Source organism: Pipistrellus kuhlii, unplaced genomic scaffold, assembly GCF_014108245.1.
Source record: "Pipistrellus kuhlii isolate mPipKuh1 unplaced genomic scaffold, mPipKuh1.p scaffold_m20_p_1, whole genome shotgun sequence".
Taxonomy (NCBI): Eukaryota; Metazoa; Chordata; class Mammalia; order Chiroptera; family Vespertilionidae; genus Pipistrellus; species Pipistrellus kuhlii.
In genome coordinates, this window is record NW_023425404.1 from 134049823 (window position 1) to 134077396 (window position 27574).

Below are 27574 nucleotides of genomic sequence, written 5' to 3' on the forward strand. Positions count from 1 at the left end.
CAAGTAGTAATAACAAAATAAAGCAAACCAAAAAATAGGGAAAATTCTGTTAGTAAGAGACTGCTTACATAAGTGTAGCACATTCAGACCATGGAATGCAATTCCACAGATAAAGAATGAGGTAGAGCTATGACTTGGAAGTATCCAAGGGAAAAGGGGAAATTGTAGAGTAGTATATCTAGCTTGTATTAGCATCTGAGAGTCAAGTGGAGGATGAACTCTAGGAGGTATAAGGAGAGAGAAAAAAATTTACTTCTTACTCTGTACTTTTGTACATATGGTCTGAATTGTGTTCATCTGAATATATTATTTTTCTTTCTCTAATAATAAAGGACCTGGAAAAACAAGAGGAACTAAAAATTGCTCACAAACATCTGAAGGAGCATGAGGAAATTATTGATGTACTCCAAAAGACTGTTTCTGAGAAAACAAATGAAATATCAAATATGCAAATAGATTTAGAAAACAAAAATAGTGCCTTAAAAGCACAGGTATTTCTTTAAGTTGTTTCCGAAGTAATAGTTTTAAATCAAGTCTTTTGTGTAGTGCAGTGGTTGGCAACTGCGGCTCGTGAGCCACATGAGGCTCTTTGGCCCCTTGAGTGTGGCTCTTCCACACAATACCATGGCCTGAGCGAGTCTATTTTGAAGAAGTGGTGTTAGAAAAAGTTTAAGTTTAGCTGGGACCGGTTTGGCTCAATGGATAGAGCGTCGGCTTGGGGACTGAAGGGTCCCGGGTTCAATTCCAGTCAAGGGCATGTACCTTGGTTGCGGGCATATCCCCAGTAGGGGGTGTGCAAGAGGCAGCTGATCGATGACTCTCATTGATGTTTCTAACTCTCTATCTCTTTCCTTTCCTCTCTGTATAAAATCAATAAAATATATATATATTTTTTAAAAGTGTAAGTTTAAGTTTAAAAAATTTGGCTCTCACAAGAAATTTCAATCATTGTACTTTGATATTTGGCTCTGTTGACTAATGAGTTTGCCGACCACTGGTATAGTAAAACAGGATATGAATTAGCCTAAAATTGGGGACAAGTAGAGATTTTGTCTACATAATTTAGAAACGAATGTTTAGCTTTTGTTATCTATTTATATCTTAATTTATTGTATGATTATTTCAAGATCCAAGAAGTTCAGGAGAAGGAACATCATCTTCTTGAGGTAAAAAATGATCTCAAGGAAACTATGTATCAAGCAGAGCAATTAAAGAAGCAATTGGAGGCACAGAATTCAGTCTTGGAAAGTACAGAAACAGAGAAATTAAAGTTGACTCAGAAACTTAATGAAAACCTTAAAGAACTAAAATGTGTTACTACGGAAAGAGATAGCCTAAGGAGAATGGAGGAAACCCTCAAAATGGAGCGAGACCAGCTCAGAGAAAGTCTCAGAGAAGTAGAAGCTAAAGTAAGTTACACTCGTCCCTCTTCCTAGTGAGGAAATGTGAGCCCTTCTTTGATAGAAGCATACACAAATGCACACATAGACCACAAGGTTGTTCATTGTAACAGTATGTAACAGAAAACGGGAAACAACCAAAATGTCAATCAGTAGGAAACTGGATAAAGATGAGTGATGTGTCAAGAATATTATACAACAGGTAAAAAGAAAAAAAATTAAATAGATTTGAGTGTCCTAATTGGGAATACCAAAATAACTCTTAGTGAGAAAAGCAGGTTGTAAAATAGTATGTGCATAATGTGTTTGCCTCTGGAAAGGAGAGGTTTGTGGGGAAGGGAGGGAACAGAAGAGGGAAAAGCTTTTAACTTTCTAACAAAAACGTAGAGTAAGAATTAGAGTTCTGTTATTTTTACTAAGAAAATATGTTGCTTTCATTTAAAAATAATTGTTACCTTGCCTAGTTGGTATGGTTTAATGGTTGAGTGTCGACCTCTGAATCAGGAGGTCATGGTTTGATTCTCGGTCAGGGCCCATGCTCAGATTGTGGGCTCGATCTCCAGTAGAGGGCATGCAGGAGGCAGCTGATCAGTGATTCTCACCATTGATGTTTCTATCTGTCCCTCTTCCTTCCTCTCTAAAATCAATAATAATATATTTTTAAAAAAATAATAGAGTGAGAAGTAATAGTTTTATTATTTTTACTAAGAAAATATAATACTTTCATTAAAAATAATGCCAGTTAATCATAATAGGGAAAAACTGAAAATAATGCAAATACCTATCAAAAGAACTGTAATTTATAAGATCAAAAGCAGACAAAACTCATCTAGGATGAGAAAAGTGTCAGAATAATGGTTGTAGGATGGGATACGTAGCAACTTTAGGATGAGTCTTTGGAAAGGTTCTATATTTTAATCTGAGTTGTAAGTACATAGATGTTAAGAATAATTGGGCTATATGTACACTTAAGAATAGACCACTTATTTATTTATACCTCAAAATAAAATAATTTCTGTGTGGAATTATGTATTCATTAAAGCAAAATGGAAAAACTTGTCTAAATCAATTTAGAAACTTCTTTTTCCTTCCCTTAAAAACCATCTGACTGCTAACATGTTATTTTATGATCATCTTAAGATCCAAGAACTTACAGCAAATGAACATCAACTCTTAAAGTTAAAAGAAGAAATCAGTGAGACGCAGAAGAAAATGTCTGAAATGGAGCAATTAAAGAGTCAATTCAAAGCCCAAAGTGTAACTCTGGGTAAAATAGAAATGGAGAACTTAAATTTGGCTCAGAAGCTTCATGAAAACCTTGAAGAAATGAAATCTGTAATGAAAGAAAGAGATCATCTAAGGAGAGTAGAAGAAACTCTCAAACTGGAAAGAGACCAGCTCAAGGCAAATCTACAAGAAACCATAGTTAGAGTGAGTTGTGCTCCTTTCCATCCAGTAAACATGTTTTAATATAAGAGGCTCCATTCTTTGAAAATAAATGATACTGTTAGTCAAATGTAAATGTTATAATTTTTTATGAAGACAGTTTGATAATATCTTATTAAAAATGTATTAGCATATGTATTTGCTACAGCAATTCCACGCCTATGAATTTAATCTATCAGTATATTCACACATTTTGGGCAGAAACAGCAGCATTTACTGCAACATTGTAATCCAAATGTCTACCCATAAGACACTCACTAGATGGAGCTCATCTGTGTAATGGAATACTAAGCATAAGTATAGGGCATGAGATAGTGATTTAGAGCACATGTGTCAAACACAAGGCCCGCGGGCCAAATCCGTCCCGCCAGGCCTTGCAATGTGGCCCGCACCGCGCTGTCATCACTGCACTCCGCTGCGTTTCCATCACAATGACAGTTTATGACTGTTCAGTAAACCATTTGGCCCGCGATTTAGGCTGGATTTTAGATTTTGGCCCCTTCTCTGATTGACTTCGACACCCCTAATTTAGAGAGAGGTCCAAATAATATGAAAGGTGAAAAATAAGTGGCAGAGTTTATCAGGGAACAGGACTGGGATAGGTGGAACTTTTACTTTCGATCCTTCTGCACTATTGTAATGTAGTGGTGGGATGGTGGTAGTTTTTAATGATAAGCATGCATTTTTTAAGATTTTGTTTAACCAATTCATTAAGAAGAAGTAATGTTTTTTATGTCATTTTTCAATTCTAATTATAAAGGATCTGGAAACACAAAAGGAACTAAAAATTGCTCGTATACATTTGAAAGAGCACCAAGAAACTACAGATAAATTCAGAGAAAGTATTTCAGAAAAAACAACTCAGATCTCAAATATTCAAAAGGATCTTAATAAGTCAAAAGATGATTTACAGATAAAGGTATGTGTTGTTTTGTTCTTTTGGGAGTGACCAAAATTATTTGTGAAATAAGGATATAGATAGATATATAGACATATATAACATACATATATAACAAATAGACACTAGTTTCCTTCTTTTAAGAGATTCTCATTGCATTCTAACTTGTTTTATAATTATCTCAAGATCCAAGAACTTCAAAAAAAAGAGCTTCAACTTCTTAAAATGAAAGAAGATATCAATATAAGTCATAAAAAAGTGAATGAAATGGAACAATTGAAGAAACAATTTGAGGCTCAAAATTTATCTATGCTAAGTGTGGAAATGGATAACTTACACTTGACTAAGAAACTTCATAAAAGCCTTGAAGAAATAAGAATTGTAGCTAAGGAAAGAGATGAGCTAAGGAAGATAAAAGAGTCTCTCAAAATGGAAAGAGACCAATGCAGAGAAACTTTAAGAAAGATAATAGCTAGAGTGAGTTCAGAATCTTCCCCTATCTAGTAACTATAAGAATCAAGCTTTTTTAAAATGGTTTGTTTTGTTATTTTTTTTTTTTTTTTCGGCAAATGTCTACAAACAATAAAGGGTAATCGGGAAACTATTACTATAATTTTTCACACAAATAGAAAATACAGTGGTTTTCTTAAAGCCACAGTGTTTTTTAAAGGGTTTCAAAACAGGAAAATAGTATTATTCTCAATTTTCAGGATTATATTTGTAAAAGATTAAATATCCCATTTCACTACTTCTACATAAGAGTTTTAGACATGGGCTCTTGTTAATGAAGTTAGATGGGAAAAAGTTAAACAAGATGAATACCAAAAAAAGTGAAGTATTGTATCTCCTAAAAATATGTGGTTCTCCCATTTTTTCCCCAATGAGTTGAGATCACTCACTATAAGATGTAGTAGTGCTAGTATTCATTTTCTGTCCATTTTTAACTTGCTTTTGATCTACAGGTATAATGTTTAATTCTATTTTTTAAAATATATTTTATTGATTTTTTTACAGAGAGGAAGGGAGAGGGATAGAGGGTCAGAAACATCCATGAGAGAGAAACATCAATCAGCTGCCTCCCACTGGGGATGTGCCCGCAACTAAAGTACATGTCCTTGACTGGAACCGAGCCCCAGGACCCCTCAGTCTGCAGAACGATGCTCTATCCACTGAGCCGAAGGAGTCAGGGCTAATTCCATTATTGAAACTTGATATATAATACGTAATTGAAAAAGTATTTGTTTTCTCAGTTCTTCTCTATACATTCCCTATGTTTGTAATCATAGTTGACACCTTATTTCCTTGTGTCAATGCAGGACCAACAGAACAACAAAGAAATAGTAAAATCTGAAAAAAAGTTACTGTGTGATGAAAAAAAGCACCCTACAGAAAGCCTGAGAGAAAAGTGCTTTAGGATAAAAGTAAGTGCCCCCTGTTTAAGTTACAAATGAATATCTGTACCCTGCAGAGGTCGATGGCAGCGATTTTCAAGCAGTGTGCCGCAAGAATTTTTAAAACATGCAATACCTGCTCTGGCTGGGTAGTTTGGTTTGTTAGAATGTCGTACCGATACATCAAGGTTGCAGGTTCGATCCCTGGTCAGAGGACATATAAGAATCAACCAGTGAATACATAAGTGGAACAACAAATCAATATTTATCTTTCTACTTACCCTCCTCCTCCCCACCTCAATCTCTCTCTCTCTGTCTCCCCCTTCCTCCCTCTCTCTAAAATCAGATGTGTGGTGTTGTTTTTTAATTTTTAAACATGTAATACCTGACTAGTCAGGGGTACTGACTTCTTTTCCCTTAGATTGTTAAATAAAAATTTTTTTAAAATGTCAACAGCCAGCACAACAATCGGTTGTGAATGAATCAAAAGTATACCTTTTTGTTGTTGTTTGTTGCTGGATTTGGCAAAAACATATACTTTTTAGGGTGAGCCATAGAATTTTAATAGTTTATGTGTGCCATGAGATGAAAAAGGTTGAAAATAGTTTGTGGAATGAAAAGATAATGGTCAATATGTTCCTAAACTTTCTAGTGCAGGCATATAGGTGTGCATATTTACATACATAAACAAAAAGCAGTGGGGCTTCTGGTTTAAGGCCTCACTGGAAAGGTGACATTTGAGTAAATACCTGAAAGAGGTGAAGGATGGAGCCATAGCCATTCAGGTACCTGCTGGGCCAGAGTGTAGGCAGGAGGAACAGCAAGTACAAAGCTCCTGTGCAGAGCCTGCCATGTGGGTCCCAGGAGCATCAGGAAGGCAGAAAGCTAGTAAGAAATGAGGTCAGAGAGCTAATGGGGAGGAGGCAGGCTGTGGGGCTTTAAAAAGACCGAGTTTTAAAAAGACAGAGAGATGGAGATCCTTTGCAGACTTTTGACCACGTGAGAGACATGATCTGACTTACATTTGAAGGGGTGACTCTCACTGCTCTGTTGAACATAGAGTGGAAGCAGGAAGGCCATTTGTAATCCAGGCAGATAGTGGCTTGGTAGCAATGGAAGTGAGGAATGTTTGGAGATATTGAAACCAATCATATTTTCCATTACTCCTATTAGAATGCAAAATCACTGAAGACTTGTTTTCTGTTTAGCACATCCCTAATGGGAGTTAGCATTCAATATGTATCTTTCTCTCTCTTCCTCTTGTTTTGTTCTTTCTTTGTATTGTTTTCTCTGTTCTTTCGGGTTTTCTTTTTTATCTTTGTTCTTTATTTCCCCTTAGTTTTTGTTGTTGGTGTTCTCTCTGTTCCCTCTTTTCGCTTTGTTTTCTCCATTTTTCTGTTTTATTTATTTTTACTTTCTCTCAATTTTCTACTTCCTCTCTCCTCTCTTTGGTCTCTTTTTTTGTTCTCGTCACTCCATTTTCTCTTTTATTTTCTCTTCTCTGTGTTCTGTGTTCTTGCTTTATTCTCTCTGCTCTCTGTTTTCTCTGTTCTTTTTATTTTCTTGGTTCTCTCATTTTGTTCTTTTACTTTTTGTTCTGTTTGTTCTCTTATCTCTGGTGTCTGGGTTATTTCTCTTCGCTTTTTTTTTCTCTCTCTCTTTGTTATTTTTTCTTTTTTTCTTTGTTTTCTCTTTGATTTTCTTTGTTGTATTTGCTATATTTTTTCTTGTTCTCTCTAATATCTTTTGTTTTCTTTTTCTCTTTGTTCTTTTCTTTTTCTGTTCTCATTTCTTTCTCTTTGTTTTCTCAGTTCTTCTCTGCATTTTCTTTTTGTTCTGTCTTTTTTCCCCTCTGTTTTCAACTTATTCTCTTTATCTCCATTTCCTTTGTTTTTTGTTTTTTTCTCTTGTTCTCTCCTCTATTTTTTCTCCTTTCTTGGCTTTCTCTGTTCTCTTTTTTTTCCCCTCTGTTTCCTCTGTTCAGTCTTAGTTCTCTCTGATTTCTATGTGCTCCTTTTAATCTCCTTGTTTCCTGTCAACATGTGTCTATTAAAAGTACAAATGAATGACTGCTCCATACCATAATGTGATTTATCCTAAGGTCAAAGGCAGGAATCACCTCTCCAGCATACCAGATTAATGAATATCTTATCTATTTTTTTTCTTTAAATTATGAGGGGGGAAAAAGAGCTCACTATTGTCAGAAGCCCCTTATTCTATTATTTAGTGCTCTGAACTAAATGGTTATTCTGTATAATAAAAGGCTAATATTAATATGCAAATTGTCCCCTCAACAAGGAGTTTGACTGGGAGTTCAACCAGGGGGCAGCTAGCCAGTCCACTGCCTTTGGTCCCTCCCCCTGGCCGGGCCCAATCCCAATCAAGGTGGGCTGGCTAGATCCCACCTGTGCACCAATTTATATACCGGGCCTCTAGTTTATGATTGTGTCAACTTAAACTTAATGTGTCCCTCCACTTACACTCAGTCCACTGTGTCACCCTCCTTGCCACTTGTGAGTCATTTGAGCTGATGGACCTAAGCTTACTGAGTGTCTACCACATTCCAGGCACTACATTTGGTGCTTCACCTCATGAGATAGGTTGTATTGCTTCATTTATATACAAAGAAGCTAAGGTGGAGAGAGGAAGTTTAGTAGTTTTCTAAGATCACGTAGCTAGTTCTTTCACACATTTAATTCCACCTTAGCTAGTAAGTTGGTAGAATTAGGATTTGAAGCCAGATCTGATGAAGTTTAAAGCTTGGGTTTTGAGGTGTTTTTATAAATATAATTTTATTTCCTTTAACATGTAATGTGTACATATTTTATAGATTATATCGATATAGGTTGAAATATTAACTTGATTCACATAGGAAACTTTGTGGCAGTTATTGTAGTCTTTTATTTTGTGGTTGATAAATGTCTCAATGATTTTCCCTGTCAGAAAGTGGCAGAGCTAGAACCTGAACTCTGACAAAATGGTAGAAAACTCAGATTCTAGGCAAATACAAAGGTCTGAAGAGGCTATATAGCTAGTTTGATTCTTAGTTACTTGTTTTATCTGCTACCTCACACTGCCATTGTAAACATGAACCAGCATTCAGCCTTGAGCTACAATATATACTACAACATTGAATTCACTTAAATTTCTCCTCAGACTTTATAAATGCTTATTCAAATCATGGAAGACTAAAAGAAAATATCAAATGTTAAAAATGGTTAATTCTGATTTTCTTCGTTGTATTTGCTTAAATTTTTTTATTTTCACAATAATTATGTATTATTTCTATAATCCAAAATCAATAATATCAGTTTCCTTTTGTTGTTCTTTTAATCACAGTGGTTTTAATTTATTACTCTGCTACAGAAAATATAAAAGTATAACTTTTGTTTTAATTCTAGGGCTAGAACTACTTATTGTTAAATTAGAATCATTTGTTGAGTTGAATGAATTCTAATTTCCTTTAGGAGCTTCTGAAGAGATACTCAGAGATGGATAACCATTATGAATTCTTACATAGATTGTCTCTTGACTTGGAGAAGGAGATTGAAGCCCAAAAACAGCTTTCAGTTAAAATAAAAGCAAACCTCTCACTTCCATTTCCACAAACCAAAGAGATTCAAAAACTTCTCACTGTAAACCAAAGGTGTTCCATGGAATTCCACAGAGTCATGAAAAATCTAAAGGTAACACCTTTTAGTAATATCTTTCTAAATATTGCTATAAATTTTGGTTAAAAACTTCATTGTATTTAAGTCCACCCTTTGTGAGTTGACACATTTGCTTCTTAGTATATGTACTTCTGTCTGAATTAAAGATTACATGGGTCCAAGAATAGTGTGCAAGAATCTCAGTGTACCAAAACCTGGTCATTCAGTAAAACCTGAGCTCTGCCTATGGGCCTAGACACAGGTATGAGTAACATCTCAACTATTTCATAGCCTAGTGGGTGAGGCAGATACACAGACAGATAGTAGTAGTAAGTGTAGTGATAGAAGTATGTGCAGGTTATATGACATACTAGGAAAAAAGTTAAAGAAGGTAAGACCGTAGTGGAAGATAGACTTGTTCAATGAAGCTTGGATGGAGTTCACTTTGCAGATAATGGGGAGCTACTGAACAGTTATCTTAAGTGTTGGCAGTAATGTGATTAGATTGCCATTTTAGATGCTTCACTACAGATAAAGAAGTGAGTTTGCAGGGGATACGCCTAGTGGCAGAAAGAAGAGCCAAGAAACAGTTGTCAGATGGGATGTTATGGATGGCTGAACTACTAATGAGGGATTCTATAGAGATAGAAGAGATGAAATAAATAAAATATTTAGTTTAAAATCACAGTCTGTTTGATAGTGGAGGTAAGCGAGAAAAGTTGAGATTGTATCCCAGGATTTGAGTTTAGCCAAGTTTGTGAGTAATGGAAAGAGGAATGGGAATGAGGTAGGAGAGCAAGATCAAGTGTTTACTTTGAGATGTTATCATGGGACATTTAAGAAGAGAAACTCACTAGGCATTGTCAACCAGTGGTCAATGGCGCCAATTCAGTGCCAATGGAGTCCCCATTTTTGGGTGTGGTGAAGAAGGAAGTTTATTCGGCTCAATTGTAATAGATATAGCATAGCTGTGAAAGCTCTGCTCTGCTCCCTACTGTTCCACCCTGCATTGTGTTGGTCTGCTCCACTCTGTTCTAGCAAGATATCTTCAGTGTTTCAGCTGAGCCAGGGAGAGGCAGGCTTCAGGCTTCTGGGGAAAGGCAAAGTATTCTCTCAGAGCCAGCGAAGAGTTGGCCTACATGGGCAGAAGTTCCCACCCCTGTCTCTGATTGGTCTGTCCTCATGCCCATGAGGACTCCAAATCCTCACAGTTTGATTGGTCCAAAAGGCACTGTCCTATTAGAATAGAACCACTCTGGCTGAAACCCCACAGCTGATAGGGAAAGCCTCAGTCCTTTGGGTTGAAATGGGATTCCAGGAACTCCTTTATAAGGACTGGCTCAGATGGCTGAAACACAGTGCAGAAACAGGTACTGCAGTGCAGAGCCAGGCAATTCAGTGTAGGCTTCTTCGTGAAATGCAATTTGCATGAGAGAACCCTGTGCAAATATGGCTGCTAGGCTTTACTTTTTAAAATTTATTTGAGCCCAGTTAGCTACGAGGAGCCCTCCTTAGTAGGTGAGGTGTTTTTTGGGGGGGATTTTTTGTTTTGTTTTGGTTTGGTTTTGCCTCAAGGCTCACAGCATTTAGCTGTAAGTCTGAAGTTTGTCAGGAGAAGAGTCAGGACTAAAGATAAAGATTTGGGATTCTTCAGCATGTTTGTGATGGTTAATACAACATGGGTAAGGTTACCCAGAAAGCATAATCAATGTATATAAAAGCTCAGGGACCAGAATTGCAGAACAACCAGAATGACAGAAATGACCAGTGGCTATGATGTGCACTACAGCAGTCAACTGGACTGATCCTGTCCCAAACAGCCCATTCCTCCAGCTGGCCCCAACACCCTGATCGGGGGGCAGGGCCGACTGGCCAACCACCTGAGGCCCCTCCCCTGCACTGACCCGGCCTGATGGACCCCCATCAGGGTGGGCCAGCCAGATCTCACCAGTGCAGGAATTCATGCACTGTGTTCCATGAATTCTAGTATAGGAATAAAAGGCTTGAGATAAAAAAGAGAACTTGGAAAAAGATAAATTTTCAAGAGCTGTAATAGAAAAGAGAAAGCAACACATGGGATCAAGGTTGGAAAAGTGAGACAGAAGAGAACCAAACGGAAGTGAGATAACTCAGGACAGTGAAGAAGAGTAAGTCAAATAACTCAGCAGCCAGAATATGAACTGAAGAGGTCCCCTCAATTTGTTGATAATAGAGCTCATTGGAACCTTTGTCAGAGCAGTTTTAGTGGATTAGTTAAGGAAGAGGCCAAATTTATAAGAAGTTAAGGAAGGTGGAAGTTGAGGAAATAGGGAGCAAGTGTCTCTGTTTGGTTAAATTGCCCCTCGGGTTCTGATAGTCTTTCCCAAATCCTGACTATCAGATATCCAGAATTTATTCTGAAGTCCATGGACCATGACATTCTAATTATTGTCACCTTGAAGTCAAACATCTAAATATGCTTGACAAGGAAGTTTTGAGGCATGGCGCACCCATACTAATTGCCAAACCAAGATAGGCAGAATTGAATGTTGAAAATGAATTATCAGGTATCTAGCTTGAAAACCTGGGTGATTGGTGATATAATTAACCAAAAGGAGCCAATAAAGAAAGTTGTATTTTTAGGAAGGAAAAATCATATTGCCATTTAAACATTGAATCGAGTATTTTCGTGATAACAACAAGGTATATTCAGTAGGAAGTCAGAAATAAGGACGCAGAAGTAACTCTTCTGAGATGCTGAGAGGAGAAAATTGGGGACAGAGAGAGGCTCTTTCCTTTTTTCTCACTTGTCAGAGGATATAGATAAGGAGATGCCATCCCACCTTTAGTCTTGAGGGTTTAAAACATAGTCTAAATATGAGATAAGTTTAATTTTCCTATGTCTGTTTCTCTTCAAGTATGCTTTAAGCAATGTTATAATGATAAAGAAAGAACAGCATGAATCCATCAATAAATTTGAAATGGTTTTCATTGATGAAGTGGAAAAACAAAATGAGCTGATAAGTCAACTTGAGCACCTTCCACAAGGTTATGATGTATCATCCAAAGAATTAAGGGACCTCAACTTGAGCCAGAAGGTGGATCTACATATTCAGGTATAATTTATTTTAAATGGATTTAATTAGATGTTAAGTCTTTTTTTAGCAAGTAGAAAGGTGCCTTTTCATGTGCTTAGAGGCATTTTCATTTATCAAATATTAAAAATAAGCTACAGAATAACAGCTGGCCAGATCTAAGAGAGTACCAAGTAATAGAGGAGCCTCCTTTCAGAACTCGGCTGATACAGACAACTTTAACAATATCAGCAAGTGGGAATTCGTGGAACACCAGAATAAGTTTCTAAATGCTTTCTAACACTTCCCAGACCTATGACTGGGAGTCAGAAATATTTTTATTGCAACAGCTGCACATGGAATGTTTGCTCTCAGCCAGAAGTGTGAAGCTAGCATCTAATTCCTAACATGCATGTATGTCCTGCTATATGCAAAGAAAAGTTACATCAAGAAGCACTTCACGTATTATTATTATTATTATTAGTCACAGATTTATAGTTTTGGCAGGTTTTAATTCTACTAGTCCCCCAATGTTTATACAATTCATTGCTTACTTTTTAACACAGGAAATTCTCAAAGATTTTTCAGAAAGTGACTACCACATCATACAGACTGAATTTCAACAAGTACTCAGTAATAGGAAAGAAATAACCCACTTTTTGGAAGAATGGTTGAATACTCATTTTGATATAGAAAAGCTTAAAAGTGGCATCCAGAAAGAAAACGATAGGATTTTTCAAGTGAATAAGTTATATAATAACAGAATAATTGTAAGTAGTAATTTTTATTATGCTTCCTCATTCTTTTTGTTGTGTGCTTTAAAATTTTTCTACCTCATTCTTAAAAGGACTCAGAGCAACTGGATATTTAAGTATGTTTTCTTTCAGTTTTTTGTAAAAAAAAAAAATATTGACTATGTAAAACATGTTCTTCCACTAACATGCTTTCTTAAGATAAATATACCGATTTATACTTGTAAAGAAAATAACAAAACATGGGTATGTGATGATCACTTTCCACTTGTGAAATTGTGAATCCTCTTGTCACTCTCCTTTCCTTTCTCACTTTTCACTGATTCTGTAGGAATTGAGCCCTATCCCTAAGTAGCCTCAGACACAGTGAGGTGTGAGTTGTTGTGCAGCCATAGACAGTCTGGAAAGCTCTAGTGAGGCCTCATGTGCTTTTCACCTAGTTGGTCACTATCTTATGTTCTGTCCTTCAACTTGAGGTTTAAAAATGTAGTCTGTATCCTTGTTCCCAAGTTGATCAGCCTTGTAAACTGATTCATAAGAACCAGCCTTGCTTAAGATCATTTATTAATTTGTTATTCTTCCCACACTGATCAGACTATTAATGCTGCTTTTTGAACTACAGGAACTAGTTCAAAAAGCAGCATTATAATAAAACATGTAGTAATCAGAAAGTTGCTTCTTATATATGCAACTAGAGGCCCAGTGCATGAAAATTGAGGGAGGGTCCTTCATCCTGGCCTATTTCCTCTCACAGTCTGGGAGCCCTCCGGGGCAGGAGCAACCCGGCAATCAGAGGAAGGTGATGCCCCCATCACACCTTTGCTGCTGCCACTGCCGGCTGCACAAGCCTCAACTGGCCCTGGTTACCTGAGCCTCAAGCAGCCCTGGGCAGCTAGGCAACTGCCATCCGAGGCTTGCCTTCATCTCAGGCATCAGCTGGGCAGCCACCATCTGAGGCTTGCCTGTGCCTCGGACCAGCCCTGGGCAGCTGGGGGACCGAGGAGCTGGGAACTCTGGAGGCAGGCATGTTCAGTGGCCAGACACACTTGCTGCCCCTGCGGGGTTGAGGGAACTGGGTGCCACCATCTTGTGGCTGTGGGCGTCACCATCTTTGAAGGTGTGGCAATTAGCATATTAGCATATCCCCTCCTTATTGGCTGCCATCTTTGTGAGGGTGTGATGGTCAATTAACATATTCCCTCTTTATTAGATAGGATTAGAGCAAATTAGTGCTAGAGTATGTAGCTTTTAAGATTGGTTTTTTAATTTCATGTGTTTGGGTAGTTCTTAACACTTTGATTTCATCTGGAAACTAAATTACATTGAAATATATAGATACTATTAAATGGATAGTTAAAAAGTCTCACTCTCTCTCCCACTCTCCCCTCTTCTCCCCCCCTCCCTCTCTCCTTTCTCCCTCCCTCCCCCCTCCCTTTATCTCTCTCTCAAATCAATAAAAACATTAAAAATAAAAAAGAATGTTTACATTCTTTTATGTTCTTGACAAACTGTTCTAGAATGTTTAGAAAATGAATTTCAACATATACTAGTACCTTGTCCTAGAATTCTAATATTTTTCATAGGCTTTTTTTTTTCCTTTTAAGTATGCAATTCACTTTAGAACTATAATGGCATTTTTACTATTCAATAGACTATAGTGAATGAATCAACAGAATTTGAGGAAAGAAATGCTACTCTAGCCAAAGAATGGGAACTTGACCTGAAATCAGTGAGAGAGGAAAATGAAAAACTGTTTAAAATCTACCAAACTTTGAAGCTCTCTCAGACACCTGGTGCCCCTGCTAATCCTACTACACAAGACGATAAGAATTTTCATGTTACATCGAGAGTCACACAGCCAATCACAGAGGTATGTGAATTTTTAATATTTTTCAATTTGCAGTTTAATCACAAAGTTAAAGATGTATCTCATGTAACATTTCAGAGCAGAATTATAGTATTGAATATATTAATTAAGGAACATGGGCCAATCTTTGTGTTTGTGTGTGTGTGTCATAGGCTTGTTTGATTTATTGATGATAACCATTCTGATAGGCATGAGGTTTTAATTTGCATCTCTCTGATGATTAGTGACGTTGAACATTTTTTCATATGTCTATTAGTCATCTGTACGTCCTCTTTGGAGAAGTGTCTATTTGGGTCCTTTGCCCATTTTTTAATTGGATTGTCTTCTTGGTGTTGGGTTGTATAAGTTTATATATATATATATATTTTTTTTTAATTGATTTCAGAGTGGAAGGGAGAGGGAGAGAAAGATAAAAACATCAATAATGAGAATCATTGATTGGCTACCTCCTGTACGCCTCACACTGGGGAGCCTGCAACCAGGGCATGTGCCTTGACCAGAATCGAACTGTGGCCTCCTCATTCACAGATCAACACTCAACCACTGAGCCAGCCAGTGGGGCGAGTTGTGTAAATTTTTTATATATTTTGGGAATTAACCCCTTATCAGATGTATCATTGGCAAATATGTTCTCCCATACAGTGGATTCCCTTTTCATTTTATTACTGTTTTTTTATGGGGTGTTTTGTTGTTGTTGTTGTTGTTTTTGTTTTGTTTTTGTTTTCGCTGTGCGGAACTTTTTTAGTTTGATGTAGTGCCACTTGTTTATTTTTTTCTTTGTTTCCTTTGCCCTATGAGATATATTGGCAAAAATATTATTCAAGATGTCTATTTTATTGCCTATATTTCCTTCTAGGTTCTTTATGGTTTCATGACTTAAGTCTTTTATTCATTTTGAGTTTTTTTCTTATGTGTAGTGTGTGTTTATGGCCTAGTTTCTTGTTTTTGCAATTTTCCCATATATGTCTTTCTTTTTGGTAGAAAATTCAAGAGCTGGAAGCTTCACTGCATGAAGCTAAAGAAAGTGCTATGCATAAGGAAGACATGATTATAAAGATGCAGAAAGAACTTCAGATGACTTATGATATGATAGCAAAACTTCAAGCACAAGTTAAGGAATCAAATAAATGCCTTGAGAAAACAAAAGAAATGACCCAAGAACTTCAGGTAACTTCACAAACCCTATCTAATAAAACAATAATATGCAAATTGACCATCACTCCAACTCACAAGATGGCTGCCCCCATGTGGTCAAAGATGGTCACCACCAGATGGCTGGCAGGGAAGGGCAGTTGTGGGCGATAAGGCCAGCAGGGGAGGGGAGTTGGGAGGTACCAGGCCTGCAGGGGACAGCATTTGTGAGGGACTGGGCCTGCAGTAGAGGGCAGTAGTTGGAGGGACTGGGCCTGCAGGGGAGGAATGTTGGGGGGAACCAGGCCTTTAAGGGGAGGGCAGTTGGGAGTGATCAGGCTGGCAAGGGAGAGCAGTTGGAGGTGACCAGGCTTGCAAAGGAGTACAGTTAGTGGCAACCAGGCCTTCAGGGGAGAGCAATTAGGGGAGACCAGGCCAACAGGGGAGGTCAGTTAGGTCTGACCAAGTTGTCAGGGGAGGGCAGTTTGGGATGACCAGGCTGGCAGAGGAGGGCATTTAGGGTTGACCAGGCTGGCAGGGGAGGGCAGTTTGGGATGATCGGGCCGGGAGGGGAGCAGTTAGGCATCGATCATGCTGACAGGGAGTGGTTAGGGGGTGATCAGGCTGGCAGGCAGAAGTGGTTAGGGACAATCAGGCAGGCAGGTAGGTGAGCATTTGGGAGCTGGCAGTCCTGGATTGTGAGAGGGATGTCCGACTGCCTATTAAGGTCCAATCCTGGTCCCGGTGGGATCAGGCCTAAACAGGCAGTTGGATATCCCTTGAGGGATTCCAGATTGGAGAGGGTGCAGGCTGGGCTGAGGGGCACTCTCCCTGTGCACGAATTTTGTGCACCAGGCCTCTAGTTTATAAATAAAAGGGTTTTGTTTGTTTGTTTCCTTTTACTGTTGAATTTGGCAGATCATTTGGGAACCCAGGCTTTTACTTCAACTTCCTGTTAGTTAGATATGTCTCACGTTCAATACTTAGGCTTTGAAAAAGCAAGTAACAACTTAGAAATGAAATATAGGAATATAATAATGATTATATATTTTTAGAAAAAAATTTAAAAGACATATATTGTAGATATGTTTAATAGTTTAAGATGTATGTTCACTTTATAAAAATGCTTCTTATCTTAATATTTAACACTCCTTATAAGATAAGTACATTTTGGGGGTGGAAAATATTTTCTATTTTAATGCCCTAGTTATTGAGTCCACCTATTAGCCAATACACTATGGGCTGAATCTGACCTATTTTCTTTAGGAATAACAGTCGTTTCAGTGTTTAACTTGAATTCCATTACACAGCACACCCTCATTTATCACATCCTTACCCCACTCTCTTGTTTTAGCCCCAGCCACTTCTTATACTTTGCTACTTGAGTCTGACCCTAATAGACTTTTAAGTTTGCTATTCTGGCTCCAGTGTCTTGTCATTCCAGTTAAAATTAGAAAGAAGTAAAAAAATGTGTGCTCTGCCCTTGCTGGTTTGGCTCAGTGGATAGAGCATTGGTCCATAGACTGAAGGGTTTTGGTTCAATTCAGGCTCAATCCCGGCCCTGGTTGGGGCTCATGGGAGGCAACCAATTGATGTGTCTCTCTCACATGGATATTTCCCTATCTCCCTCCCTCCCTTCCACTCTCTCTAAAAACCAATGGAGAAATATCCTCAGGTGAGGATTAACAGCAACAACAAAAAAGGGATGTGTGTTCTTTTCATTATTTAACATTTATTCAAGCTGACATTATTCATTTAAAAGAGAATTCTGTATATGAATTTATATGTGAATAATTTGTTTCTGAGTGGAAAGTAGGTATATTTGTGTCACTGGATTGAACCATATATGAATACAAGGCATAATACTTTGTGCCTTTAATTCAGTTCTAGTTTTATATTTTCTGATATCTTTTTTTGTTTCATTTTCCTGACTTTGTTTCATTTGTCTACCCTTTCTTTATTTTCAACTTTTGTGTTTCATTTTGTACAATAGTTACTGTTTTTTAATTGGGGAAATAATTTGTTTTAAGAAATAAAATTCTTCATATGTTCTCTACATACAAGTTTCTAATAGCTTTGAATATACTTCACATCAAATATCTGTTACTCATTTTAGGGTTCACATTTGTGCCTTTCCCATTTTTCATGTGAGTTTTGCTGTTTGAAAATGTTTCTACCAATAAAGTGAAACTGCTCTAAACTTACTTTATTTTTCTTTTCTCTAAAAAAGGACAAAGTTTCTTTAGGAGCTCAACCCTATAAAGAAGAAATTGAAGATCTCAAAATGAAACTGGTGAAAACAGATCTAGAGAATAAGAAAATTGTCAAGGAGCTTGAAAAGGAGTATGTCTTTGCCTTAATTAAACATGACTTTAATATCTTAAATTTTCTTTCCAAATGATATGTTTCTTTGCATTAACTTTTGAAAATACTGTTGTAATAGCTTTTTTAAATGAATACAAACAACGACATGGTTTTAATTAATTAAATTCTCATTATATGCGCAAAGATTTTAAAAAGTAAGCACAAATCTGATCAATTACTAGCACACTATGTCTTTGGATGCTTCTTGCTTAATCACACAATAATAGTTTAAAATGGCCTTTTTATGCTTGGAAGTGAATGCTAAGAAGGTGCGGTGTGGCCCTGGCAGGTTGCTAAGTTGGTTGGAGCACCATCCTGTACACCCAAGGGTTTCAGATTCCATTCTGGTCAGGGCACCATGCATACCTAGCTTGCGGGGGAGGCAGTTGATAACTGATTGATGTTTCTGTCTTGCTTCTCTCTTCTGTCTCCTCTCCTCTCCTCTCCTCTCCTCTCCTCTCCTCTCATCTCATCTCCTCCTCTCCCCTCCCTTCCCCTCCTCTCCCCACCCATCCCCACCCCTCCCCTTCTCTTTCCTTCTCCTCTTTCTCTCGCTCTCTCTCTCTCTTTCTCTCTCTCTCTTCCCCTCCCTCCCTTCTTTCCTCTCTCCCTCCCTCCCTCCTGTCCTTTCTCCCTCTCAGAATCAATTTTTAAAAATCCTGCCTTCATCCCCAAGTAGGGAGTGTGCAGGAGGCAGCTGATCGATGTTCCTCTCTCATCGATGTTTCTAACTCTTATCCTTCTCCCTTCCTCTCTGTAAAAAAATCAATAAAATATATTTCTTAAAAATCCTGCCCAGCTGATGTGGCTGTGATTGAGCGTGGACCTATGAACCAGGAGGTCACGGACCTATTCCCAGTCAGGGCACATGTCCAAGTTAAGGGCTCAAATCCCCAGTGTGGGGCATGCAGGAGGCATCCGATCAATGATTCTCATCATTGATGTTTCTATCTCTCTCTCCCTTTCCCTTCCTCTCTGAAATCAATAAAAAATATTTAGTTTAAATCCTCAGGTCAGTTTTTTTTTGTTTGTTTGTTTTGTTTTAAATATATTTTACTGAGTTTTTACAGAGAGTAAGGGAGAGAGATAGAGAGCTAGAAACGTCAATGAGAGAGAAACATCGACCAGCTGCCTCTTGCACATCCTCCACCGGGGATGTGCCCGCAACCAATGTACATGCCCTTGACCGGAATCGAACCTGAGACCTTTCAGTCTGCAGACCGATGCTCTACCACTGAGCCAAACTGGTTTTGGCTTTTTTTTTTTTTTTTTTTCCTTTCTTTAATATATTTGTATGTGTGTTTGTGTGTGTGTGTGTGTGTGTATGTGTATTTAGCAGTTTGACTAAGGTTTCTGTTCCTTCTCAATTTCATTTGTTTTTTCTATTGTGTTTTTATGTAAAGGTTGTTTAGAGTGGGGCAAAAGTAGGTTCACAGTTTTTCATATGGAAAATAATACAATAATTGTTAGTATTATAAAAATAAACTGTTTTCTGTATTCAACTGTAAACCTACTTTTACCACACCCTGTAATTCCTTTGAAATTATAGTACCTAGTGTTCAAAAACATGTCCTCTTGTTGTTGCTTTGTCTGTGTATGGTACTACACATACTAGCATGCCTCAAGTTCATTGTGGTGTAGCATGATGAAAAGAGCGTTAAAAGAAAGTTGGGGAACATGAATTAGAAATATAATGTTGCCATTTACTAATATATGACATATGCAAGTTGTTTAATCTCTCTGCTCTTTACAGTCATGATGAAAGGATAGATTTGTATTAGAAGCTTTCTGAAGATCCCTACTGATTTCTAACCCTTTTTATTCTTCCTATAAATCTTTAATAAATATTTACTGGTGATATATAATTTTGCGTAAAAAAATAGCACTCTGAGTCTTTAAGCATTCTAATCAGCCTTTCATTGATAACACTACTGATTTCAATGAAAATAATACAGACTCATTTCTTCATTAAATCAAAACGATTTAAAAAACAAAGCAATTTTACTTAGAGAATAGAATCAGCAGATACTTTCAGTCTCTAAAAAAAGGCAGAAAGTCTTATCATTTATCATTACTGGTTAATCTTAAGCCCACAATTCATAAAGTGTCTCTTTCTATTAGAGAACAGTGAGCAGAATTTGACCTTTTACTGTATCACCTTAACAGCCCAGGGTTTATTTGTTGACAATGTAGAAAGGAAACTACTTTTCACTTTCAGGCTCTGATAATTATTTTATCTTCAAGATATTTTGCCGAAATGGGTTTAGCTCAGTGGTAGAGCGTCGGTCTGTGGACTGGAAGGTCCCAGGTTCGATTCTGGTCAAGGGCATGTACATTGGTTGCGGGCACATTCCCGGTAGGGGGTGTGCAAGAGGCAGCTGGTCGATGAATCTCTCTCATCGATGTTTCTAACTCTTCTATCCCTCTCTCTTCCTCTGTGAAAAATCAATAAAATATATTTTAAAAGATTGGTTTCTCAATGTTAAGTCAGTGCCCCTGAAACCAGACAGGATACTTCCAATTTGATGGTGTTATATAGCTACAAAGTGCATGATACCAGAGTATTATATCAGTGTGATAAACCTTAATACTTATTGTTTTTCTTAGAATTGCTTCTACAAAAGCAACTGTAGAATATCAAAAAGAAGCTATAAGGTTATTGAGAGAAAATCTTAGAAGAAGTCAACAAGCCCAAGATACCACAAGTAAGTAGAAAATGCTGATATTTCCAGTCCCTGTCCATTTTATTTCTCAATACACTTATACATTTTGAGGACTACTATTATATATGTGATAGTTAAGAATAAATCACTAGTTTAGAAAGAACTGCTTTTAAAATGAATTTATTGCAATTATATTTCTGACATCTCCTATAATGTCAGCTGTTCACTCATTATAGATTCTTGAATTATCAAGATAGAAGTACCCTTCCCAATAAAAATCCAAACATATCTTAATAGATTTTAATATTATACACAGTAAAAATAAAATCAGTGCATAATACAAATAAGTAAATATTACCGTACTTGTTCTTAATACTGAAAATACTCGTAAACTTTTTAAAATTTATCTAAGGATCGAATTTCTGCATATACATTCCTCAAACTATTCTTTGTTTCATATCCCTATTTCTTGTGTTTCATCTTCCAAGAAAGAATGCTGAACAGTACTTAGGGCAGCTTCGTATATTCTAATAATAGAAAAAACAATGAACTAAAAGTCAGGGGCAGGTCTCAACTGATTGCCCCCACTTAATGGCTGTGAGAAATCGAAGGGACCACACCTGACCTTCTAGCATATGTGTATACACATATTGCAAGGATCACACTAAAAGAGTGTGTGAAAGCACACTGAATATTCTAAATGTCAAGCAAATGTAAGATATTTGTGTATATTGTCCATTTATTTAAAAAAGAAATTAGAGATAGTGTTAAAGATGTTGTCTAGTACATAATTTAGTTTGAATGACCCTACTGCCTATTTGCAGCTCTTACATGGGAAACTTCAATGGGTAAAAATAGAACTGAGGACTCTTTGTTGTTACATTAGGGTCAGGATAATGATTCTTGAATACTAAGTGATTTTCAGTACACCTTGTGCCTGAATTCAAAATAATTCAAAAGAAAATGGACATCTTCACACCTTACCCCCTTTGTAATTATCACTGATTTAGTGGACTATTCTACTTTTAAAGCTACTCACATTTTTATGCAGTTTTACCTAAAATTTACAAAACAATTTCTCATACCACTTTTTTTATACATATAGTATATACAAATAGAATGATTTGTGCTTTAACATAATTCTAAGGTTTGTTTAGTTTACCAGTCTGTGTTGAGTATTTATAATGCACTGGGTGGCTGGGGTGGGCCCCACATACATACTCTGTTGGAAGAAGCCCCGCAGGTGATTCAGAAACAGATCAGCGGAGGACAGCTCTAATTAGAGAGGGCTGCTGCCACTGCAGTCCTGGGGAAAGGCTTCAGCAGGATTATGGTAGCAAAATTGGTGGGTGGGGGTGGAGAACAGCAGCAAGAATTCTAGAGATATTTAGAATTGATGATGGAATAGGCATTGGGAGTCAGGTAGAAGGAGAAACTCAAGGATGATTTCCAGGGAGATGGTGGTTGAGATGTGTTGGGTTTTAGAATGACTTACTGCATTTAGTAATGTTTCCTTTATTTGCCTCCCACAGTGGTACTAGAAGTTAATGATTCTAAACCTTCCAACAAACCCCTCACATGTGGGGGTGGCAGTGGCATTGTACAAAGCACAAAAGCTCTTATTTTGAAAAGTGAAAATGTACGACTAAAAAAGGAGATTTCTAAGTTGAAGCAGCATAATGAACAGCTAATAAACCAAAAGAATGAACCATTAAGGTAAGAGCTGCTTACATGATACAGAAATTATGTTTATAGCTGTTACATGTTGGGGAGGACAGTATATACCCATACATATGTTTTTTGCAGTTAACAACCCTTCAGATATGGGGAAAGTAATTTTTAGAGTTCATGTAATGTATCCTTTTTAAAAGGAATAAGAATATGGTAACACTATTCCAGATGTTTACTGTCTGTCAACTGACCTCTTTTTGACTAAGCCAAGAACCAAGATGTGAACAGAGATCTTTGAGGGGACAGCTTAAATACACTACATGTCCATATGCCAAAGTCATGAGGATTTACTCAATAGAAGACTTCTTAGGGCCATTATTGTAACCTACTTTACAAACAGTTCTAACAAATTTATTTGGCTTCTACCAAAGATTAGAATCCCATGCTAATCCTATATAATAAAATCCTAATATGCAAATCGACCAAATGGCAGAACAACCAGTCGCTATGATGCACACTGACCACCAGGGGGCAGACATGCAATGCAGGAGCTGCCCCCTAGTGGTCAGTGTGCTCCCACAGGGGGAGCGCTGCTCAGCCAGAAGCCGGGCTTACGGCTGGCAAGTGCAGTGGTGGTGGTGAGATCCTCTCCCACCTCTGCTGCAGGTGGGCAGTAAGGAGTGAGCGGTTCCAGACTGTGAGAGGGCGCAGGCTGGGCTGAGAGGTCCCCCCCTGCCTCCCCATGCACAAAGTTTCATGCACCAGGCCTCTAGTCTACTAATGATATAGTAGAATAAAAGTAGGCATCAAACAAATAATTACACAAATAACTAATTCTTTCTAATGAGTGTTGTTAAACAAATGAAAGAGTTTACCAGAGGAATCAAGCCTTATCTAAATGGTAAAGAGGGCTGGTGATCAAGAAACTAATCTATGAGTAGATCTGGAAAATGAATACAAGTTGAGCTGGATGAAAGGAGAGACAGGTAAGCTTCCTGGGCCAGCATGTGCATAAGCTGTGAGTGAGAAAGAATAACCAGTTAAGTGGAACTGAAGACATCCACGTGGCCAGAGCATAGAGAATGAGACAAATGCAAGATGAGGTGCCATAGGTGCCAGATTCCACAGGTCATTATAGATCATTCTGAGGAAGTTTGGGTGGTATCCTCGATGTAATAGGAGGATGACCTCCACAGCTACTCAAGCTCTATAAGGGAACCCAAATTAGGAATCTTGTTTGTTGTAGTCTTAACAGTTTTTCTTCTCCTCCTCTTCCCCCCCCATTTAAGCAGTAATCATCATCTTTCCAATGAGGCTCTCAAAGATGTAACTTGTGAGAATTCTCCAAGGACTCCAAAAAGAACAGCTTCTGAAAAGAGACACCGTACGCCTTCTCAGTGCAAGGAGCAGAATTTACAAGATCCCGTGCCAAAGGAATCACCAAAATATCGGTTTTTTGACAGTCGGTCGAAGTCCTTTCCAGTACCCCATCCAGTTCGCTATTTTGATAACTCAAATTTAGGCCTTTGTCCAGGTGGGTAAACATATACTGGTTCCTTGGGAATCGGGGGGTAACAGTGGGGCCTAACTATACTGTGTGGCCCAAAGGGCAAGTTTTGTGATGAGAAGAAGGAGGCAGGCTGGTGATGTGCACAGCCTTCATCTGCTGTCTCTGTGAGAGTTTCTCCAAAGCCCAGCGCTGAGGTCCAGTCACTCCAGTGAAGACTTTATTCTGCCTCTTAAACCCTCAAGCTTTTCCCGAAGATAGACAAAGCAACTCTCTTTGGACATAAAGACACTACCCTATGTACAAAACTTTTACTGAAAAAGACTTTCTCATCTAGTCAGTGGGCCAGTCATCCCAATAGCATTATATTCATTGGCTTGTATAATTTACTTATTCATTCATTCAGTAAACAATTTTTTGACTAACTCTGTGTGCACACATTAGGCCCAGATGGTACATAGATGAGCAAAACCAGACATGACCCCTGCCCACTGGAGCTTGCAGTCTAATAGGAGGTATAATTGGTAATCATGTAGTCCAAGAAAGGGTAATGTTCTAGAGCGCACCAGGCTCTAAGGCTTACCCTGTGCAATAGGGTATTTCAGACAGGCAGACACTGTCTCACAGGGCTCAGGCCACGCATACCTGGGCACGCTGAATGCCACGTGGTGAGAAAGACGACCAGCAACACATTAGTTTCCCTTGCAATGACCCACCTGGTGCAGTACCCTGCAGAGCTGGGCGTGAGCATTATAGTCATTGGCTTATATAATTTACTTACTAATTAATTCAGGCTCAGGCTGCCTGTCTCTGTGTGAATTAATCCAACCACAAATAAAGTTGTTTCATCCTATTTGTCAATCTACAGATCTCTCTGGTACTATTTTTCAGTGAAATTAACAAAAGAGGCTGGAGGAATATACAAATAAATAAAAAAAACTGATCAATTCAGAATTAAAAGACAGAGTCCCAGCTTAAATTAGTAAAATAACAATTTTTTATAAGTTGTCAGTTTTTAATTATAAAAAGGAATCTAAATTATCTCAGGAACTTGAGATGACTGGCCAGAGCAGTTATGCTAGATTTACAGTCGACCCTTGAACATCGTGGGGGCTGACCGCCCTGCACATTCGAAAATCCAAGTAACTTGACTCCTGTAGAAACAGCTATTAATAACCTAGTGTTAACTGGAAGCCTTACTGATAACGTAGTCAATTATCACCTGTTTTGTATGTTATATGTATTATATACTGTATTCTTACAATAGAGTAAGCTAGAAAAAAAAATGAAATGTTAAGAAACTCGAAGAGAAACTAAATTATAGTTATTCACTGAAGAAAATCCACATGTAGCCCAGCCAGTGAGGCTCAGTGCTGGGTTGGGGGCTCAATCCCCAGCAGGGGGAGTACAGGAGGCAGCCAATCGATGATGTTCTCTCTCATGGATGTTTTTATCCTTCTCCCTTTCTCCCTCAAAAATCAAAAACTTTTTTTTTAAATCCACATAAAAGTTTTCCTGTGCAGTTCAAACCTGTAGTTCAAGGGTCAGCTGTACTGTATACAGTTCATAACAAACGGATGCAGCTGAAGTGCTTTTAAAGGCTCAGTTTTCCAAAGATGTCTACATATCCTCTCAACTGCTATTTTAGCACACCATTTTTTTCTAAAAATAGGACAAAAGAAAATCAAACTTAATCCATGTTTGATTCACTTTTTAACTCAAATTTATAAAATCAAATAAGTCTTTATCATTCCTTGGTTTTATATACAGCACGGTTTTTCTCACAATTCATTGTATGAAAAAAATGGAGAATAAACTATGTCTCTGATGAAGTGAAATATACCTTTCTTAATGACCAGACATGAGGGTGTTAATGAGCATGTTGCCATGTTTCATTTTTTCGTATCTCCACTGTCTTAACATCCTTTGCACTTCCCGTTGTATTTGAGTTTTGTGTATTTTTTAAATAAGACAGCTTCTAGTTTTTATTTTCTTTCCTCAGAAGAGCCAACTGCTGGAGGGGAGAACGTGGCTCCTCAGCCGGCTGATTGTCAGGGCTTCTCAGAAAAGGACCTGCCCGAGTGCAAGATGCAGTAGCCGCCTGTCACTTCCGGGCTGCATTCCTCGGCTGTTACTCCCTGTCTGTGCCGGCAATTATGTCACAGTCCAACTTAATTTCAACTCCGCTTTTGTTTTGCCACCAGATTGAAAGGTGAAGGAACAGGAGACAAAGGCATTCTAGTAGTTTCAGTGATAGCAATGTCATCGGCGTGAATGTCATACTAAGAAGTGGAACTGTCTTATTTATTTGTATATTAAAGAATAAAGTTATTGAAGGAAACTTTTCATCTAAATTGTGTCCATTTTTAATTACTGTAACATCCACGTGGAACTTAACAAAGTTATGAATTCTTTGTTTAGTATCTTGAACATTCAGTCAGTGTTTAATTAGTACTGAATCGAACTCCTATCATGTTAATTAATGGCTTTCTAGTGGGATACTCAGGATATCTTCGTTCTCCTGTCTTGTTTGTTAACATTTAGAATTTTGCTAATGAACAAAATGAATCAACCAACAAAATGTAAGATTGGAAGCATGGAGGCCCAGAACAGGCTGACATGCCTCGGTGTGGGGGTGGGGAAGGAAGAGATACGCCAGAGAACTGATATCCCATGGACACGCAGTAGGGATGTGAAGGCCTGGATGGGGAGGGGCTGGCGGGGGAGGAGGATGGAGGGGAGGATGGGGGTCCTCTGGAATACTGTCAATAATAAAAATATTTTTAAATGATGTAATTGCTAGGAAAAAAATATGCACATGCTTTCTGGATTTAAATTGCTATGGGATAGTAGGTGCTATGACCTTTTTTTATTTTCTAGTCTTAATCTTCTTTTTACTATAGTAACTAAAAAACGTCTAAATACGGTGTTCTAGAAAGCCAAAGCTGCAGGCTCCACCCTGAAACCACGTCCCATCTGTAACTGCGAAATGCAACAACAAAATAGATCACAAACGAAAGAAATGGAGGACAAAAAGCGTCTGGATATAGAGTTCAAATCTACGCTTAATAAGGTTTTTCAAGAATTTCCTAGAAAAGATGGATAAGACCTATGAGGATATGAAAAGAGATCAACTAGAATTAATAAGGAGTCATCAAGAAATGATAAAGGATCAACAAGAAATGATAAGGGATCAACAAGAAATAAAAAATACATTCTCTGAAATAAAAAATGTTATACAGAGTCCTAAAAACAGAATGGAAGATCACAAGAATCAAGTCAAAGATTTGGAACATACAGAGCCAGAAGACACTCCTCCACAGAAGCTAGAAGGCAAGAGAATCCAGAAAATTGAAGATAATGTAAGAAACCTCTGGGACAACTTCAAGCGAACCAACATCAGAATTATGGCGGTCCCAGAAGATAAGAGAGAGCAAGATACCGAAAACATATTGAAAGAAATAGTGACAGAAAACTTCCCCCACTGGTGAAAGAATTAGACTTACAAGTCCAGGAAGCGCACAGAACTCCAAACAAAAGGAATCCAAAAAAGACCACACCAAGACACATCATACTTAAAATTGCAAGAGCAAAAGACAAAGAGAATATTAAAAGAAGCAAGAGCAAAGAAGGTAGTAATCTATAAAGGAGCACCTATACAATTGTCAGCTGACTTCTCAACAGAAACCATGCAGGCCAGAAGGGAATGGCAAGAAATATTCAAGGTGATGAATAGTAAAAACCTACAGCCAAAGATAATCTATCCAGCAAAGCTATCACT

At 37.8% G+C, this 27574-nt stretch overlaps 1 protein-coding gene across 7 annotated transcripts in view; it reads left to right on the plus strand.

Moving 5' to 3' along the window:
• The window catches only part of CENPE (centromere protein E), a 70531-nt gene extending 44392 nt beyond the window's left edge, over positions 1–26139 (plus strand). For 3 of the 7 annotated variants that reach the window (XM_036410156.2, XM_045570296.1, XM_045570293.1), the window contains 15 exons: positions 333–491; positions 1128–1409; positions 2541–2831; positions 3607–3765; positions 5058–5165; positions 8603–8821; positions 11683–11880; positions 12405–12608; positions 14242–14460; positions 15439–15624; positions 17819–17931; positions 20560–20657; positions 22148–22331; positions 23576–23820; positions 25796–26139. In XM_036410156.2, the coding sequence (XP_036266049.1) occupies positions 333–491; positions 1128–1409; positions 2541–2831; positions 3607–3765; positions 5058–5165; positions 8603–8821; positions 11683–11880; positions 12405–12608; positions 14242–14460; positions 15439–15624; positions 17819–17931; positions 20560–20657; positions 22148–22331; positions 23576–23820; positions 25796–25890 (2760 nt within the window). In that variant the 3' untranslated portion in view covers positions 25891–26139. Of the gene's footprint in view, positions 1–332; positions 492–1127; positions 1410–2540; positions 2832–3606; positions 3766–3930; positions 4222–5057; positions 5166–8602; positions 8822–11682; positions 11881–12404; positions 12609–14241; positions 14461–15438; positions 15625–17818; positions 17932–20559; positions 20658–22147; positions 22332–23575; positions 23821–25795 lie in introns of all 7 variants that reach the window. The other 4 variants (XM_036410164.2, XM_036410197.2, XM_036410188.2 and 1 more) reach the window with 3 other exon arrangements.
• The last annotated feature ends 1435 nt before the right edge of the window (positions 26140–27574 follow it).